At 37.9% G+C, this 18062-nt stretch overlaps 1 protein-coding gene and 1 long non-coding RNA gene across 10 annotated transcripts in view; one reads left to right on the forward strand and one right to left on the reverse strand.

Moving 5' to 3' along the window:
* Positions 1-4413: 4413 nt before the first annotated feature.
* LOC110967078 (CD82 antigen) overlaps positions 4414-18062 on the reverse strand; it is a 35521-nt gene continuing 21872 nt past the window's right edge. The window contains 9 exon segments of the mRNA XM_022216589.2: positions 4414-5253; positions 6985-7068; positions 7168-7316; positions 7319-7340; positions 7635-7697; positions 7699-7734; positions 9586-9626; positions 9629-9659; positions 10095-10216. Coding sequence (XP_022072281.2) covers positions 5176-5253; positions 6985-7068; positions 7168-7316; positions 7319-7340; positions 7635-7697; positions 7699-7734; positions 9586-9626; positions 9629-9659; positions 10095-10216 — 626 coding nt within the window. The 3' untranslated portion in view covers positions 4414-5175.
* On the forward strand, positions 10223-11960 carry LOC127530974 (uncharacterized). 9 transcript variants are annotated; one of them, XR_007937760.1, is made up of 4 exons: positions 10223-10331; positions 11158-11308; positions 11427-11539; positions 11865-11959. It is a non-coding gene; the product is annotated as an uncharacterized LOC127530974 (long non-coding RNA). The 9 variants fall into 9 exon arrangements; XR_007937761.1 differs by lacking the exon at positions 11427-11539 and having other exon boundaries at positions 10223-10404; positions 11856-11960; XR_007937762.1 differs by lacking the exon at positions 11427-11539 and having other exon boundaries at positions 10223-10393; positions 11856-11960.

An 18062-nucleotide genomic window follows, 5' to 3' on the forward strand; every position in this document is an offset into this window, starting at 1 on the left:
ACCCCAAGTCATCCGGCTAAATGGCTTTTTACTATTTTACACATGAAAAACTTCTCATATTTCACAACAAATCATGAAGAAAAACCTGCACACAGCAGATAGTAGATAAAACATCTTTTACTTGACTTAAGGGTTCTGGACTTGTTTTTCTGACTGTGAATTTATTCTAAAGACAGTTTTTTTTCAGGAGAACTTCCTCCATCTCCTCTGGTTCTCCCTCTTCCTGCTCCTCACCACCTTGACATGACTTTGCTGCGTTCTCTTTATATTGGGACAAAAAAAGGACGCGACATCTCTTTATAGCCTTCAACAAGAATAAAAAATGTAGAGCACCCATCTTATTTGTGAGATAAAAACGGGATTTCGTTATCAGAGTGAACAACAAAGACAAAGAATCAAAGAATCTCAACATAAGATTTAAAATGCAGTTAAAAACCAGCATGTAATTAAAATACAGAGAAATGAAGTCAGAGTATCGTAGTGTTTTGTTCAGAGAGAAAACTCTGATCAGAGAGCAGCTTCTCAGACTTTACAGTCTTTTAGTTGTTTTTATGCTCACTGAAACCGATTGTTTGATACAAAGACACAGATTACAGAAGTTAGATTTCTTTCTGCTCACTTTCATTTAGAGGTTGGAAACTTTTGTATTTGTGCTGGATTTAATTGTTTTTTCTTTTGTAAAGAATGAAATAAAAACTAAAAAATCACTTACAGGTGAAATAGTTTTTCTTACCTTGTCCGTGAGGAAAAGCAGCTCCTCCTTCCTCCAAAATAAGTCCAAATCCCAGCAAACACAGACAGACCAGACGTCTGAGGCTGACAGCACTGAGAGCAGATCTACTGTTTGGGTGTGTCTCTATAATTTATCCATGTATAAACACTTTAGTTTCAGGTTTCATTATACAGTGATCAGGTTCTTATTCAGTCAGCAGAGGGGCAGAGCCATTTGGACAGGGACACTGGTAGACCTCCATGTAGAACCACCACTGTCCAGTTAGAAGTCCTGTATTTATTCTTATTGCTACAGACATCTGTAACCAGCTCCCAACAGACCACACTCACTGAATGACACTTAATGACTGTCATGTGTAAATAAACAAAAGTATAATTCATTTGTATATGTATTCTTGTGTTCTTCTGTTTTTCTTATTTATATTGTATAATAGTGTATATATTGTATGTCTTTGATTTATAGATGTGTTCGCCTGATTGTTTTTTGTCATTTTGCTGCTGTGATGTACCAAATTTCCCCTTGTGGGACTCATCCATCCATTCTCTGTCCACCACTTTATCCTCTCTCTCGGGTCATGGGGGTGCTGGAGTCTATCCCAGCTGACTCGGTGAAGGCAGGGGACACCCTGGACAGGTCACCAGTCTGTCACAGGGCTACATATACAGACACACAATCACACTCACATTCACACCTACGGACAATTTAGAGTAAACCAATTAATCTCAGCATATTTAACCACGCCCAACGGGTATGTCGGCGGGGTTATTGCGTTCGGTGCGGTATCTGGCTGGGTAAGTATGTATGTATGTATGTATGTATGTGGCTATGTCCGGTCCGATATCTCTGCAACCGCTGAAGTCAGGATAATCAAACTTGGCACTGAAGATCAGTTTAAGGTCCCCTGCTCAGTTTGTGGAGATACAGGTCAGCAGATCAAGTAGGGAGGGAGATACGTAGGATGATCTAAATTGATACATATTGCATCAGTTGTATAGGGAGGACAGGGTTTTCACCAGCAGAGGGCGTGGTTCTGCCCTCTACTCAGGGCTCATCTAGTTTTGGACTGTGGGAGGAAGCCAGAGTACCCGGAGAAAACCCACGCATGCACAGGGAGAAACATGCAAACTCCATGCAGAAAGATCCCAGGCCGGGATTTGAAACCGGGGATCTTCTTGCTGCAAGGCGAAAGTGCGAACCACTACTACACTGTGCAGCCCTTGTGGGACTAATAAAGGATATTCTATTCTACTCCAAAACTAAATATTACAGTGAATGCCAGATTATTTCAGTGTTGTAAAGTTTATAGTGCTGTAGATTTAATTTAAAACGATAAACCATGACTTCTAGATGTGTAACTTACCTGCGTCTCCTGAAAACAGAGCGGAGTGGTCATCTGTCGTCGGAGAACTGCGCATGCTCTGTGTGGAAATACGGCGTCAGTTTAACGTTAACGCTTAGCTTCTAGCTAGCTAATTTATGAGATTTTACTGGCAATAAAAAGCCTAAAAACGAGAAGTTACCTGAACAGAAACATGGCGAAATTCATCTAAGACTGATAAAATCTAACCAGATACAGTCAGCTGGACTTTATATGAATTTCAAATCTGAGTTTAATCATTTTGACATTATTAGTTACCTCTGTGAAAAATGTGATGGTAGAGGTACAGACCCGTACCCGTAGCATCTGTACTAGAGGTACGGACCCGACATTTTCCCCAGGTCCCAACCTGTCTCCTATACTTTACATTGTAACAAAACATTCAATGAATCAACGAACTTATCCCAACAAACTCAGTTTCTCGACATAATTTTCTTACCTGGCCTCCATATTCCACCAATACTAGTAAACCCTCTATAATTCAAATTTCAATATAAAACGTTTTTATATATATTACGTGCATTGCGATGGTATTTTATTTTCCACATCGTTACTTTCATATCCAAAACAACCGGAAGTAGATCTAGCAAGGTAAAGTGCACCACAGTGTGTTGCGCAAGGGGCGCCACTATTATCGTTCTAAATGGCAAATGGAAAGTGCCGTATCGTAGGCCACAGGCTACGCGTACGGGTCCGTATCTGTAGACACGACGGTGGAAAAAAGCTCTGCGATTTGAACATTACCCAGAATCCTTTGCGTTCCTTCTTGATGTAGTTCTGTTTTACGGCAACAGGAAACAGAATTTTATATTTAAAGATGTTAAATCTATAAAATAAATATTGTTATAGTATTATTTCACTTCTTTTTTTTCAAGACTTTCTGGTTTGGAAATTAAATAAATTTATCAAATTCAATGTTCTGTCAGAGTCAGCGGCTGTTTGCTATGCTAGGCTAATCAGCTAATTAGCAGTTTTGTATTTTTTTTAAATTAACACTAAAATGTCTAAAATGTCTTTATGTCTCACACACACAAAAGCCTTCATTTGCTCGGATAAGTAAATATCAGAATTGATTTTAACACTTTCAAACTAAATAAAAGAAGAAGAAAAAGGAGGATAAACTGGATTTAGCTAAACCTTTATTAGCAAGCTAACCAGCTAAAGTTGCATCAGTTTACCCTTTATTTCTGTTCTCTGGTCCTGTTTCTACTTTTCAATTTTCTACCATAAAATATTTTACATTAGGAACTTCCAGTTCTTGTTCAAGCTCAGTTTTGTTCAAAGAATATTTTAATTTTTCTTGTAAACCTGCAGCTTGAATCTTATTTAAAAACATGCATGTTTCTTTTGTCAGAAATTTTTAGCTTTAATATTAGAGAATATATGAGTGTTTCTGATAAATGTGCGACTTTCATCTCAGATTACTGAGGACATATATTATTTTTTTAATATTATTTTGTTTCATTTAGAACTCTAGGCTAAAAAAAAGTCTGAGTTTTGGTTATTTGAAAATGTGTGACTGTATATTCAGAGGATATCTGGGTTTCTTTCTCAAATTTATGAATTTAATCTGTATCTCAGTATTTTATTACTTATTATCTTTTGCATAAATAAACGACTTTTTTCTCAATTCACAACTTTAAGAGATTAATCTCAGAAAACATCCACGTTTTGTTTCTCATTAAAGTACGGCTTTATTATCAGAGTTTTGTCTAACTTTAATATCATGGAATATTACAATATTTTTTCCATAAATATATGAATTTAATCTCATAATTTCTGTGCTTTGTATTGGAAATTTGTTAAATAAATATCAGGGTATTTTTCTCTGTATTTATGACTTTTTGAGTATTTTTCAGTAAATATATAAATTTAAACAATTCTATCACATAAATTTACCACTTCAATCTCAGAAAATCCACGCTTTTTTTTGTAAATGTATGACTTTATTATCAGATATCAAGGTTTCTGTGCATCGAAGTCTCATTTTAATATCATAGAATATTTTTCCATAAATGTATGGATTTATTCATATCTGTGTGTTTTATCAGAAATTTGTTAAATCTCAAAATAAAGTTGTTTTTTCTCTGTATTTATGACTTTTTGAGTATTTTTACATAAATATAAAAGTTTAATCTAACACTTTACAGTTCTATAGCATATTTACCACTTTAATCTCAGGATAAAATGCTCCGGAGGAAGTTTTGGTGAAAATTCTCAGAAGAATCGACTCAGAAAAGTAAAGAATTTTTAAATATATCTGCCATGTGAGAGGAACAGATGAATCCAGACAGACAGCAGCTACTGTGATCAGTTTATTGGCAAAATGAAACAGAATGAATGTTGTGAGTCCAAACTAACACTAAAGTCTGTTTATTCTGAGGTTATTTCAACGTTTCTGTACAAACAAAGAAACACGCTATAAAAACCACACCTCGGCTCAAATTGTACAGAAATCTGTGTTCCCCAAAAATATCTATTTTCTGGCTCCAAAATAATCTGCGGCGTCATTTTTACTTTTCACACGATTCAGAAAGAGGTTAAAGAAACATTTCACTCAAAGTCTTCGGGTTAAACGGAACGTCTGAGCGTAAAGCTAAAATAAAGGAGCGATACTTTAAAAAACAATCTTTAGTACCTCATTATTATTTCTATTATTCCCAGAACAAATAAAAGGAAAATAAGGAAACACTGGAAGGAAGCTTCTTTTGGATTCACACAAATACTCACTAAAATTATGTACAGAGTTCTAAAAACATTTTCACAACAACTCAAAAACACTGGTGTATAAAAAAGAAAAGTCCAGTTCCTGAATGGTTCCCAAACGTAGCTTTAAGGGAAACTCAAATTTAGCGAGGAGGAAAACCAGCGGGTCTGAGAGCTTCTGTCGGATCATCGGGACGTTTTCAGCTTCGCTCTCCAAAATAAAGCTGCTAAAGTGCTCAAAGGAAACCGGAAAAAAGCCTCAGAAGAGAAACTCAACAGAACAAGAAGAGGAAAACAAGCACACATTATTTTACATTTGGACACAGATTCACCAAAACTTCTCTCCTGTTCCTCAGCTTCAGTACTTTGGCACTTTGGTGTAATCCTCTGTGTGGATGTTCCTGCACAGGCAGATGGACAGAACCATCCCCAGCAGCTGAAACACACAAAACACACAAACATTTAGAGTCTCACAACATCCAGATGTTCAGAGGCTCCGAGCTGGAGGTCAGAGATCCACCAGACTGGAACTATAATCAGTTTATCACCATTAATGCTTTTATTTTGAAAAGGCTTCCATCTCAGAATATCCAAGATTATTATTATTATTTATTATTATTATTATTATTATTCTTTTAAAATATTTAATCTGTAAATTAAAATGTGTTTATTTATTTTGTCTTTTTTTTACTTTATCTTTTTTTCTTTTTTGGTTTTGAGCTGCTTAAATCTCATAAAAAACAAGTTTCTATTTTAGAATTTTTTACTTTAGAGAATATCTGAAGTTTTTACTTATAAATGTATTACTTTAATTTCACAATATCTAGAATTATCATTATTAATATTATTTTACTTTTATCTATTTAGTCTTAGTAAAATACAATATGCGTATTTACTTTTACTTTCACTTTCTTATTGTTTTTAGCTTTTGTTTCACAAGATTTTCTGGTTTTGAGCAGCTTAAACCTCATTAAAAACAAGTTTCTATTTTCAGAATTTTTTACTTTAGAGAATATCTGAAGTTTTACTTATAAATGTACGACTAATCTCAGATATCTAGAATTATTATTATTATTATTACTATTATTATCATTATTATTAATATTAATATTACTGTTATTTATTATTAAAAATATCTAATCTGTAAAATAAAACACATTTATTTATTTTTCTTATTTAGTTTAGCTTTTTTTTTAACAAGATGTTTTAATCTTCAGAATATTGAGAATTTATTTTACTTTCTTATAAATTTACCACTCTAGGATAAGATAAAGTCTGAATTTTATTTATTTAAAATGTATGACTGTATTTTCAGAGAATATCTGAGTTTCTTCTCCCTAATTATGACTTTAATCTTACAGAGTATCTCAGTATATATTTATATATTTTTTGGTGTAAATAAAGATTTTTTTCTTCTCAGGATATATCCCAATTTTTCTCTCATAGATTTAAGATTTTTTTCATGTTAAATTTTCAACTGAAATTTCAGCAACATTTTTTTTAAAATTAAACAAACAACTGAGTTTTTCTGTCATAAATTCACGACTTTAATCTCAGAAAATATCACTCTTTTTCTCATTAATATTATTCCTTTAATCTCAGAAGATCCTGTGTTTGAGTAAATTTATGACTTCATCCCAGAAAATATTTGAGTTTTTTGGTCATTAATCTCACACTATATTTAGAGTTTGTTTTTGGTTTCGATCATGACAATCTCAAAGAAATGATGAAATTTTATCCTAAATTTTTGACTTTATGATCTGAAAAGGTTTTAAGTGTTTTTCTCGTAAATTTACAACTTAATTTCACACTACTTTGAGAGAATTTTTCCTACCAAATTACCAAATTAATTCTCAAAGAAATTATCTAGTTTTCTGTCCAAAATGTTTTGTCTCTTTTTGTTTTATTTTTCGGAACATTTATTCCTTTAATCACACATTTTCCTCATTTTTTATGAGATTCAATCTCAGAGAACATGAAGTTTTTTCTCCTGGGCTCCATAATTACCTATTTTCAAAGCTAAATATGCTGTAATATGCTATTTCTCCTTTTTCACACATATATGGTTTCACAGTAACATCTGATACTGACTTTGGAGTTCCTCAGAAAACATCTGTCTTAGTGTTTTTCTGTAAATTCCAGCAGATTAAAGTTGTTTCTGTTTTACCTCAATCAGAGCGACTCCGAGGCAGATTCCCAGAACGACGCCGATGTTGGTGAGAAGCCAATTCTCTACGCTGGAAGCACAACCCTGGACAGGAAGAAGAAAAAGAAGAAGACGACAAATGAGTATGTGTGGAAGCAGCCCAGGTGAGAGTCTGCAGGTGGGCAAACAGGAAGTAGATTTAACCACGTCGTAGACCGGCCAGTCGGGCGTTTGAGCCTCACAGAATCCACTGTCGGAGAAGTTTCCGCTGACCAGCGAGATGTTCTGGCAGGAACAAGGGAACAGCAGCTGGGAGCTGTTGACGATCACCATGTTCCCGGACCAGTCCATCGACCGGACCAACCACAGCACTCCATCTAAAGACACCAGGGTCCCGTTAAATGATGGTTGTCCAGTCATTGGTGGCTTTCAAATTAACACATTCAACTGGTTTCATAGTTTTGTAGCCCAACAGGAAGCAGAAACCAAATGGACTTCTCTGGTAGGTTCAAGAAGGTCTACCAGACCTGTGTCCAGGTCTGGTAGACCTTCTTAGAACCTACCAGAGAAGTCCAGTTGAGGAGCTTCTACAAGACCTGCAGAGATTTTTCTTGTTGGGTTTGAGCTGTAGGAGCTCAGATCTGATCCGAGGTCAGCGTTTCAGACTGCACGTTCCTCTGGATGAAGTCCAGGCCTGCTCGGTTGGTCGAGTTGTTTCCAGGATAGTTTTCCAAACACCTTGGTGACGATCTTGGACATTTCCTCGTTTAGCTGAAACACAGCAGGTCATTCAAAATCATTCAAAAGAATCTAAAAACTCTCCCAAAAATCTGTCCAAAATAGAACTTATCAATTAAAGCATAATGAAATAACTCAAAAACCGGTCTAGTGCACTCAGCATTTGACTAGAATGACACAGAAATGAGCCAAAATGAGCTTAAAACGGTTCAAAATGACTTTGAAAACAGTTTTAAAAAACAGAGTCAAAAACTGTTAAAAATACATCTGTTGTGAAAAACTTACGATTCTAGCTGTGATTTTAATCAGTTCTAACTGATGATGGTTCTAAATGAGCTGAGAACAGCAGGACCTTCTCAGTTCTGGACCAACGGACTGGATCTATCTATGTCTGCATCATGGCTCCACACGGGAAGGAGTCATAGTTCCACTAATCAAGAGGTCTAGAAGGAGTCATAGTTCCACTAAACTAAAGTTCCAGATGAAGGTTTGCTGAAGAACATGAGAAGAAGCCTGATGGATGCTGGAGAACATTCTTTGGTCAGATGAAGATATGTCACAGTAGAGATGCCAATCACAATCTACCAGTAGAATTGGCCATTTCTACTGTGACAGATACATTAGTTGGACTCAGATGGAGTCCAGATGTTTGGTAGAACCAGACCAGGACTACCACAGTGGATGGATGGTCCTGACTGATGACTGATGACATTTCTAGACGCAGCATGAATACCTGAGGATAAACCAACATATTGGCTGACAATAAACTAGAAGAAGAGGAACATTCCAGCAGGAGAACATCCAAAGAAACAACAAGAGCTTCTCCACTAGAACTGAGTGGAACCAGGACCTGGACAGTGAGAGTCTGACCTGAACCCAACAGAACCTTTGTGGAGAAAGAAGAGCAACACAACCAAAGAATGATGTGAAGAATGTGAGCAGAAATTCATGGTTTCCTCAGTAATAAAGTCTTTAGATTCATGAGTTCCTGCTGTGGAACCTGAATCTAAACTGACATCATCGACGGTTCTACTCAGAAGTAATCTGATTACTGTGAGATGTTACATTTCTACGGCATCCAGATGTTTTTCTAAAGTTCCTGAATAAAAACAAAACATTCTTCAGAAGCATGAATGTTTTAAATGTAAAACTTTGGATCCAGATGTGCGACATCAGGTTTCTGTGATCCTCAGAGCTTCAAGGAGCCAAAGAAAACCCTGGAAGGATCCAGGCCCAGCAGAAACCAGCAACGTTTCCCTCCATGAGCCTCGGTTTGGCAGAAAACTCAGCGAAGCTTCCAGATAAAATAAACAGAGACGTGTTTCAGCTGAAGTCTGATCATTCAGTCTGCTTTTACTGAACTAATCCAGAAAATGCAACATTGCTTTTAGAGAAATTCTTCAGAAGAAACATTTAGTGGTCATTAAATGTGATCTGATCTCCATGTGAAGTCCAAACATCTAAAAACACTGAAACACTGATTTCAGAACTTACTGGACTTTTTCAGGCCAGTTTGAGGTTTTCTTCCAGCGTAAACATCAACAGCTCATTGGTCAGTTTATTTATTTTAACTAATTAATAATTGATTAATTAATATTTAAGCTCCAAAGATGATCCTTTTCTATTGGTAATTTTTAAACAAAGGCTTGAATCAGATAAGTAAGAAAATCAAACATGAAATAAAAACAGAAGCTTCAAAGCAGTTTTGTGCTGCAGCTGATGTTCACCAGCAGGAGACGCCAAAGCTCCAGTTTGTCTCCTCAGAAGATCAGTTTAAGGAAGTTTTCAACAAGAGAGAAGAAGAAGAAGAGAAAGAGGAAGGAGGAGAAGAGGAAGAAGATGAAGAAGAAGGAGGAGAAGAATCATCATGGTGGTCATTCTCACCGTGTCCTTCTGGAAGTACATCAGAGCTCCAGCTGCGATCGAGCGATGAGGATGAGGAGGAGGCAGGCGAAGTACTGAGGAAGAGGAGGAGGAAGAACCAGTTAGATGAAGAATTAAACGTCCTCCATCTGCAGTTGTTCAGGATGGAAAACGTCCACGTTTAAACTATTTCTTATAAAGTTCAGCAGATTTTAAAACATCTGGGCTGTAAACAGATTTCTGATTCATCCATAAAACTCTGATCTAAACCAGGTTCTGTCCTTCAGCTTTTAGTTTTTATTTAAAACCTTTTGTCTTTTTCTGCTCTTTTGTCCACTCAGACTATCTGATCACTGACTGGTTTGAACTTTTTAAAGAATCAAAACTAAAAACTCTCATTCTGCAGAAAAAACATGAAACAAAAAAATACCAAACCAGTAAAAGTACTACGACAAAACGCGAAATCATCAAAAAATACGACAGCTCTGATTCCAGATGTGTGTGGACCTCAGACCAGAACCTGGACTCACCAGACCCAGTAGGCAGCGGATCTCATAGATGGCTCCCAGACATCCCAGGAAGCCCAGCAGCATGGAGAAAGCTCCAACCCCGATCAGGATGTAGCAGGAGGTCTTCACCGCCACGGAGTTACCTGAGGAGGAACCAGAGGAACCAGAGGAACCAGAGTTAGACCAGAGGAACCAGAGTAGACCAGAGTTAGACCAGAGGAGCCAGAGTTAGACCAGAGTTAGACCAGAGGAACCAGAGTTAGACCAGAGTTAGACCAGAGGAGCCAGAGTTAGACCAGAGTTAGACCAGAGGAGCCAGAGTTAGACCAGAGTTAGACAAGTTAGTCCGAGGAGCCAGAGTTGACAAGTTAGACCAGAGGAGCCAGAGTTGACAGAGTAGACCCAGAGGAGCCCAGAGTTAGAACAGAGTTAGACCAAGGAGCCAGAGGTTGACCAGAGTTAGACCAGAGTTAAACAGAGTAGACCAGAGGGCCAGAGTTAGACCAGAGTTAGACCAGAGGAGCCAGAAGTTAGACCAGAGTTAGACAAGAGTTAGACCAGAGGAGCCAGGTTAGACCAGGTAGACCAGAGGAGCCAGAGTTAGACCAGATCAACCAGAGGAGCCAGAGTTAGACCAGATCAACCAGAGGAGCCAGAGTTAGACCAGAGGAGCCAGAGTTAGACAGAGTTTAGACCAGATGGAACCAGAGTTAAGACCAGAGGAACCAAGAGTTAGACCAGAGGAACCAGAGTTAGACCAGAGTTAGGACCCAGAGGAACCAGAGTTTAGACCAGAGGAACGCGAGAGTTAGACCAGAGGGAACCAGAAGGCTAGAACCAGAGGAACACAGAGGTTAGGAACCAGAGTAGACCAAGAGCTAGAGCCAGAAGGAACCAGAGTTAGACCAGAGGACCCATGAGCTAGACCAGAGGAACCAGAGTTAGAACCAGATCAAACCAGAGGCAGCCACAGTTAGACCAAGGGAAGCCAGAGTTAGACCTAGAGTTAGACCATGAAGGGAACCATGAGTTAGACCAGGAGTTAGACCGAGGGGAACCAGAGTTAGAACCAGGAGAACCAGAGTTTAGACCAGAGGAACCAGAGTTAGACCAGAGTTAGACCAGAGGAACAGAGTTAGACCAGAGGAACCAGAGCTAGACCAGAGGAACCAGAGTTAGACCAGAGGAACCAGAGCTAGACCAGAGGAACCAGAGCTAGACCAGAGGAACCAGAAGTTAGACCAGAGGAACCAGAGTTAGACCAGAGGAACCAGAGCTAGACCAGAGGAACAGAGTTAGACCAGAGTTGACAGAGGAGCCAGATTAGACCAGAGTTAGACAGAGGAGCCAGAGTTAGACCAGAGTTAGACCAGAGGAGCCAGAGTTAGACCAGAGTTAGACCAGAGTTAGACCAGAGTTAGACCAGAGGAGCCAGAGTTAGACTAGAGGAACCAGAGTTAGACCAAGTTAGACAGAGGAGCCAGAGTTAGACCAGAGTTAGGACCAGAGTTAGACAGAGGAGCCAGAGTTAGACCAGAGGAACCAGAGTTAGACAGAGAACCAGAGTTAGACCAGAGGGACCAGAGTTAGACCAGAGGACCAGAGTTAGACCAGAGGAACCAGAGTTAGACCAGAGGAGCCAGAGTTAGACCAGATCAACCAGAGGAGCCAGAGTTAGACCAGTCAACCAGAGGAGCCAGAGTTAGACAGAGGAGCCCAGAGTAGACCAGAGTTAGACCAGAGGAACCAGAGTTAGACCAGAGGAACCGAGGTTAGACAGAGTTAGACCAGAGGAACCAGAGTTAGACCAGAGGAACCAGAGTTAGACCAGAGTTAGACCAGAGTTAGACCAGAGTTAGACCAGAGTTAGACCAGAGGAACCAGAGACCAGAGGAACAGAGGAACAGAGTAGACCAGAGGAACCAGAGTTAGACCAGAGGAACCAGAGCTAGACCAGGCAGGAACCAGAGTTTAGACCAGAGGAACCAGAGCTAGACCACGAGGAACCAGACGTTAGACCAGGGAAACCCAGAGTTAGTACCAGAGGAGACCAGAGCTTAGACCAGAGGAACCAGGAGCTTTAAGACCAGGAGGAACCTAGAGGTTTAGACCCGAGGAACCAGAGTTTAGACCAAGAGGAACCAGAGCTTAAGACCAGAGGAAACCAGAGTTAAAGACCAGAGGAACCAGAGTCTAAGACCAGAGGAACCAGAGTTAGCACCAGAAGGAACCAGAGTTTAGGACACCAGAGGAACCAGAGAGTTTAGACCACCCGAGGAACCAAGAGTTAGACCAGAGGGAACAGAGCTAGACCAGAGGCAACCAAGAGTTTAGACCCAGATGGGACAGAGTTAGAACCAGAGGGAACCAGGTGTAGACCAGAGGGACCAGATTAGACCAGAGGGACCAGATGTCAGAGACGATGGAGGTTCATGCAGAACTCGATCGATGGACACATTGTTTAGATCATAAAGTAAAATACTAGATTGTTCTTTGTTCTGTTGTCGTTTTGTGTCTCATTTTTGTAATATTTTGTCTGTTATGGTCTTTCTTTGTCTTGTTTTTGTGGTTGTGATCCTCCAGTAAATCTTCTCTGGTTCAGCTCCAGGTGACTAAATGTTGTGTTCCTTTGTAGACACTCTGATCTGGAAGTTGTAATGTGAATGATAAACTGAGGCTGAATGTTGGTGAAGTTTAACCTTATTTTTCTAAAGAACTTCAGGTCATTCATTATGCTTAGTAAAATATAATTCCTTAAATGTGACATTGTCAGAATGTATTTTTTCCGCTAAAACAAAGTTATTAATCGGTGTCTATTCTGATTTACTGTCTGTTGTGGCCCCTGAACTAGAATAGTGTTATTTGTGAACAATGTTCGCCAGAATGTGGACAGACACGTTTTTCTTGATAAATGACTCCATTATCAGCCAGAAAACATAAAAACAGACAGAATCATCAGATTTTCCCCCGACCCCCCCCAGGTGAGGCCGATATCTGCCTTCCCTCAGCCTGGTTCTGTTGGAGTTGTGTTTTTCGTTCTTTCACACCCTCGTTCATAAGAATCCAAAGGCGTCTTGAATTGTTGGGTTTTCTGTTCTGTTTATACTTCATAAAGAATCTGTACTCACTATGCTGAGAAGACATGTTGGAAATCTGCACTAATAAGTAAAACTGAATCGAATTTTCATTTCTTTTTTGTCAGTCCATTGGACTCATGGATGGATGGATGATGGATGGATGATGAATGTAAAGATGATGGACGAATGGATGGATGGACGATGGATGGGTGATGGATGGATGGATGAATGGATGATGGATGGATGATGGATGGGTGATGGATGGATGATGGATGGATGGGTGAATAGATGATGGATGGATGATGAATGTAAGGATAGATGGATGTAAGGATGGATGGATGGATGGATGGATGAATGGATGATGGATGGATGGATGGATGAATGGATGATGAATGTAAGGATGATGGATGGATGATGGATGGATGATGGATGTAAGGATGGATGGATGTAAGAATGGATGGATGATGGATGGATGGATGGATGGATGAATGGATGGATGGATGGATGGATGATGAATGTAAGGATGATGGATGGATGACGGATGGATGATGGATGTAAGGATGGATGGATGTAAGAATGGATGGATGATGGATGGATGGATGGATGATGGATGGATGTAAGGATGGATGATGGAGGGATGTAAGGATGGATGGATGGATGATGGATGGATGTAAGGATGGATGATGGAGGGATACTTTATTAATCCCGAAGGAAATTCAACATTAAAAATTCGGAAAACAATCAAATTTAAAATTAAGAGATTTCATCAAAATCCCTTCAACTTACATTTAAAAATTCAGCAAAAATTAATCATTTGCTGAAACCAGATTCTGTTAAAAACTTAAAAATTCTTCATTCCTCAGTGGAACACAGAAACCTTCACCAACTGAGCTGTGACCAACAGGAACATGGCAAAAAATCTGAGTTTTCAGCTGAACTGCAGACAAACCTAAAGTTAGAACTGTAAACGGTTAATCATCCTGTTGTCCTCCTTTAAAATATTGTTTCTTTGTCTGAAAAAAATCCAAAAATTCAGCCAAAAAAATGAAAAACTTTCAGGAAGAAAATTCCAATAATTCCTTAAAGTTTCCCTTGAAAGTTATGTAAAAAAAATAAAATAAAATAAAATCCCTCGAATTTGGCAAGAAAATCCTCGTCAATATTTTCAAGAGAAATTAGTAAAAATCTTCCAAAAAATCTTAAAAATATAATAATAATAATAATAATAATAATGACTACATATATATCAGTACAACTTCTAATACTCTCTTTGGATTTTGGGCAACCAAAATCCAGCGAAATTCGCTGGATTTGGTTGATTTTTTTGTGAATGTTCTTAAAGAAACATTTTAACATTTCTTTTTTCCACCAAAAATATTCAAAAATCTTGAAAATGTGGACGTTTTCACTGTGAAAACATATTTTCTCCCACATTTTCAAACTTTAAAACGAGTCAAATTTGTCCCGCAGGACACGAGAGTTAAAGACCTACATGTGGAGAATCCATGTTTTAGTGTTTTAACATCAGGTTTTACCGTTTTATAAAATAAATAACGATAAAAACGTCGATTTTGTCTTGATTTCTAGCATGAGAAGACCTTTCTGAGCTCCTCCTTCATGTCGTTCTGGTTCTAAAAGAGCTGCAGGACTTCAGATTGTCGTGAAGAATGAGTCCGAAGCATCACACTGCTTAACTTTGGAGGGTGAACCATCATCATGTGGAAACTGTGACGGCGGGAGGACTGTGGACGTCAGCGCTTTCGTCTGATTTCATGCTTCTGCACCAGGCGGCTCATTGATTCTTCATAACGGGCCACTGAGCCGCTGCATCAATACGTGTCATTTATGTGCGACACAAAGCTAAGCTGTGCCGAGCGTTAACCCGTAGTGATGAGTAAGGCGGTGATGTGATGCATGCTGATGCCGGCCGAGCAGAAAGAAGTCAGTGTCCGACAGAAAACACCTGCTGAGCTGCACAAACCGCCTCAGTGACGCTCTGTGTTCGCTCACTGAGCCTCTATCCTGCTGCTCAGCGCTCTGTCCTCGCTTAAATCGGCCTTTATGTCACCGAGACGAGCTGCTGCTGCAACGCTACGCAAAGTTAGACTCAACAACAAGCGGGAAATACCGATTCTACAGCTTCTTTAGTCTGTTACTGAGAATGTGCTTCAGTTATTGTCTTAAAGTCCTTGTTAGATTCCACAAAACTGACATTAAAACAGTAAAAAGTGACCATGAGGTTGGGGGTTGATGGACGGCTCAATAAAACATTCGTGTTTCCACCATTGTTTCTTTGCAGGTCAAATTGAATCGTTTTAAAGTTCGACAATGTGGGAAAAAAAACATTTTCACAGCGAAAACTTCCACATTTTTGGTGGAAAAAAGAAATGCTTTAAGAAAAATGTTTCTTTAAGAACATTCATAAAAAAATCAACCAAAATTCTGCAAAATTTGGTTGATTTTAGTTGATTTTATGTGAATGTTCTTAAAGAAAATATTGAAAGTTTTACAGATATACGTAATCATGTTAGATATTTTTAGGATTTTTTAAAAAGATTCTTACTCATTTTTTAAAATATTTGGCAAGAATTTTCTTGCCAAATTTGGGAGATTTTTTAAGGGAGATTTTAATAAATTATTGGAATTGTCTTCTTGAAGGTTTTGCAAATTTTCAGAAATTTGGGATTTTTTTTGCTGAATTTTTGGATTTTTTTCAGAAAAGGAAACAACACTTCTTGGTGGAAAGAAAACACTTATTTTTAAGAACATTCACAATCAATCAATCAAAATCCAGAGAATTTTGTCAGTTGGAGGATGTTGATATTCGAATATTCAAATGTTTGGATATTCATCATTAACCGGGGCGAATATCCAAATATCCGGAGCCCAGAAATTGCCATTCAGGCCAGCCCTACTTTTGTTTATATTTCTGGACACATTTTCATGTTCATCCTACATTTGTTCCATTGTTTACATTTCTAAGATTTGAACTGGAATTTAAACTGTAATTTCCCTCAGGAATAAATCAAATATTTCTAATTCTGATTTAATTTTAAACATCTTAGTCTTTAGATTCTTGCTAGTTTGGACCAAAACAATCAAGGAAACACTAAAAAGTTACAGATGTGAGGTTGGGGTTGGTCATTGGACTCCTCCATGTTTTTAACCATTTTAAAACCACTATCATCAAAAACAAGCTAGTCAGACGTCTACATGATATTAAATCATCTCTCAATTAACGCTCTGAGTCTTAAAACCTGCTTTAAAAGGAATATTTTCTTTAAAAATAGTTCCTAAAATGACATGTATTAGAGGCAGAAACTACAAAAACAGAACAAATCATCGTAATCAGGTTTGGAAAAACAACAAATCCGACCAATAAGTTCAGTGACGTGCTGTTGAGTCTCTGTGCTGCTGACAGACTGCAGGAAATGTGACTTCTGGACGTGTTGTTTTATTTTAAAGGTAACAAACAGGTTGATAAAAATGCCGATCTGTTCCTTTAATCGTGCAGACGACAGGATGGAAAACAAGCAGGAAAAAAAGGAATTTGTTCTTTAAACAGAATCCAGACGGCAGACAGACACAACATGAAGAAGATCTGTTGGACGTGAGCTAAAGTGAAGACAAACAGACCTCCAGCTTCTCTTTAATGTGAACGTCGGCCTTCAGCAGGTCACTGTGACTGATTCTGTTATCAGCTGAGCATAAACTACACCGCTAGAGCTGAAGGAGCAAAAATACTGAAAATACTGAGAGAAAACCTGCAGTCTGAGGGCTTTAAGTCAAAGGATTTAACAGAAACTTTACTTTATCCACTCAGTAGTTTGATATAAAACATAAAATAACAACTTTAGATGCTGCTCTCGATGGAAAATGAAGCATCTACAAACAAAAACTGTTCTATTAGTTTTTGTCCATTTAAGCTAATGAGTTAGCTTACTAAATTAAACTTTAACAAAAAAAAAAACCTCATAAAAAACAAAAACATTTCTATATATCTTATATGTATGACATATACTCTTAAAGGTGCTCAACAAATCAGAACGTTAGAGTCAAAATTGTAGCCAGACACTCTGCTAAGCTAGGCTAGGTCAGCTAGGCTCGTTAGCTTTTAGAAATTACCTCATAAAACCCACAAGAAAACTTTAAACACATTATTTATATTTTGTTTTAGCTGCATGATTCACCACAACAAATCATAGCATCAAGACAGCTGTTGCTGCTAAGCTAGGTTAGCTGTGTTAGCTTAATTAGCCTTCAGAAAGCCTATTATATGTGGTGCTAGATGGTTTTTCATTTGATAATTTCAATTCACAGAAAGAGTTTCTAAATTCAGGAAACATAAAATGTGGTTTTATAGCTTTAGATGAAGCTAATCGTTCTTTGTTTTTAATGTCTGTTTCCTGTTTCTGTGATGTTTTTCTGCCGTTTTATTTTCTCCATATTCTGTTGTCATAATCAGAAGACGTAAAAACAAGTCACAGAACCTTAAAAACATAAAAGAAAACTTTAAATACACATTTATGTTTTTCCTTCACAAACAACTGTTACTGCTACTCTGCTAAGCTAGGATAAGTGAGCTAGGCTAATTAGCTTTTGAAAGGACTGCTATATGTTGCTTATATATTGCAAAATAAAAAAGAATAATCTTTATACTAACTTTACTACTAACCCTCTAGCCACACTAAATCATGTTCTGTCTGTGCTTCTTTGTTAAACTAGGCTAGCTGAGCTAAGCAAGTTAGCCTAGCTATTAGCAGGACTTTTTCTTATCTGGAGCAAATTTCTCCTCAACTATGATTAAAGATTCAGTTACGGTTGTAGTTGTGTGATAAATTCAACATTTAATATACTGGATCAAAACTGATTTTTCAAATAAGAAAACAGAAAAAAGTGTCTAAATGAGCTG

Source organism: Acanthochromis polyacanthus, chromosome 2 (assembly GCF_021347895.1).
Source record: "Acanthochromis polyacanthus isolate Apoly-LR-REF ecotype Palm Island chromosome 2, KAUST_Apoly_ChrSc, whole genome shotgun sequence".
NCBI lineage: Eukaryota > Metazoa > Chordata > Actinopteri > Pomacentridae > Acanthochromis > Acanthochromis polyacanthus.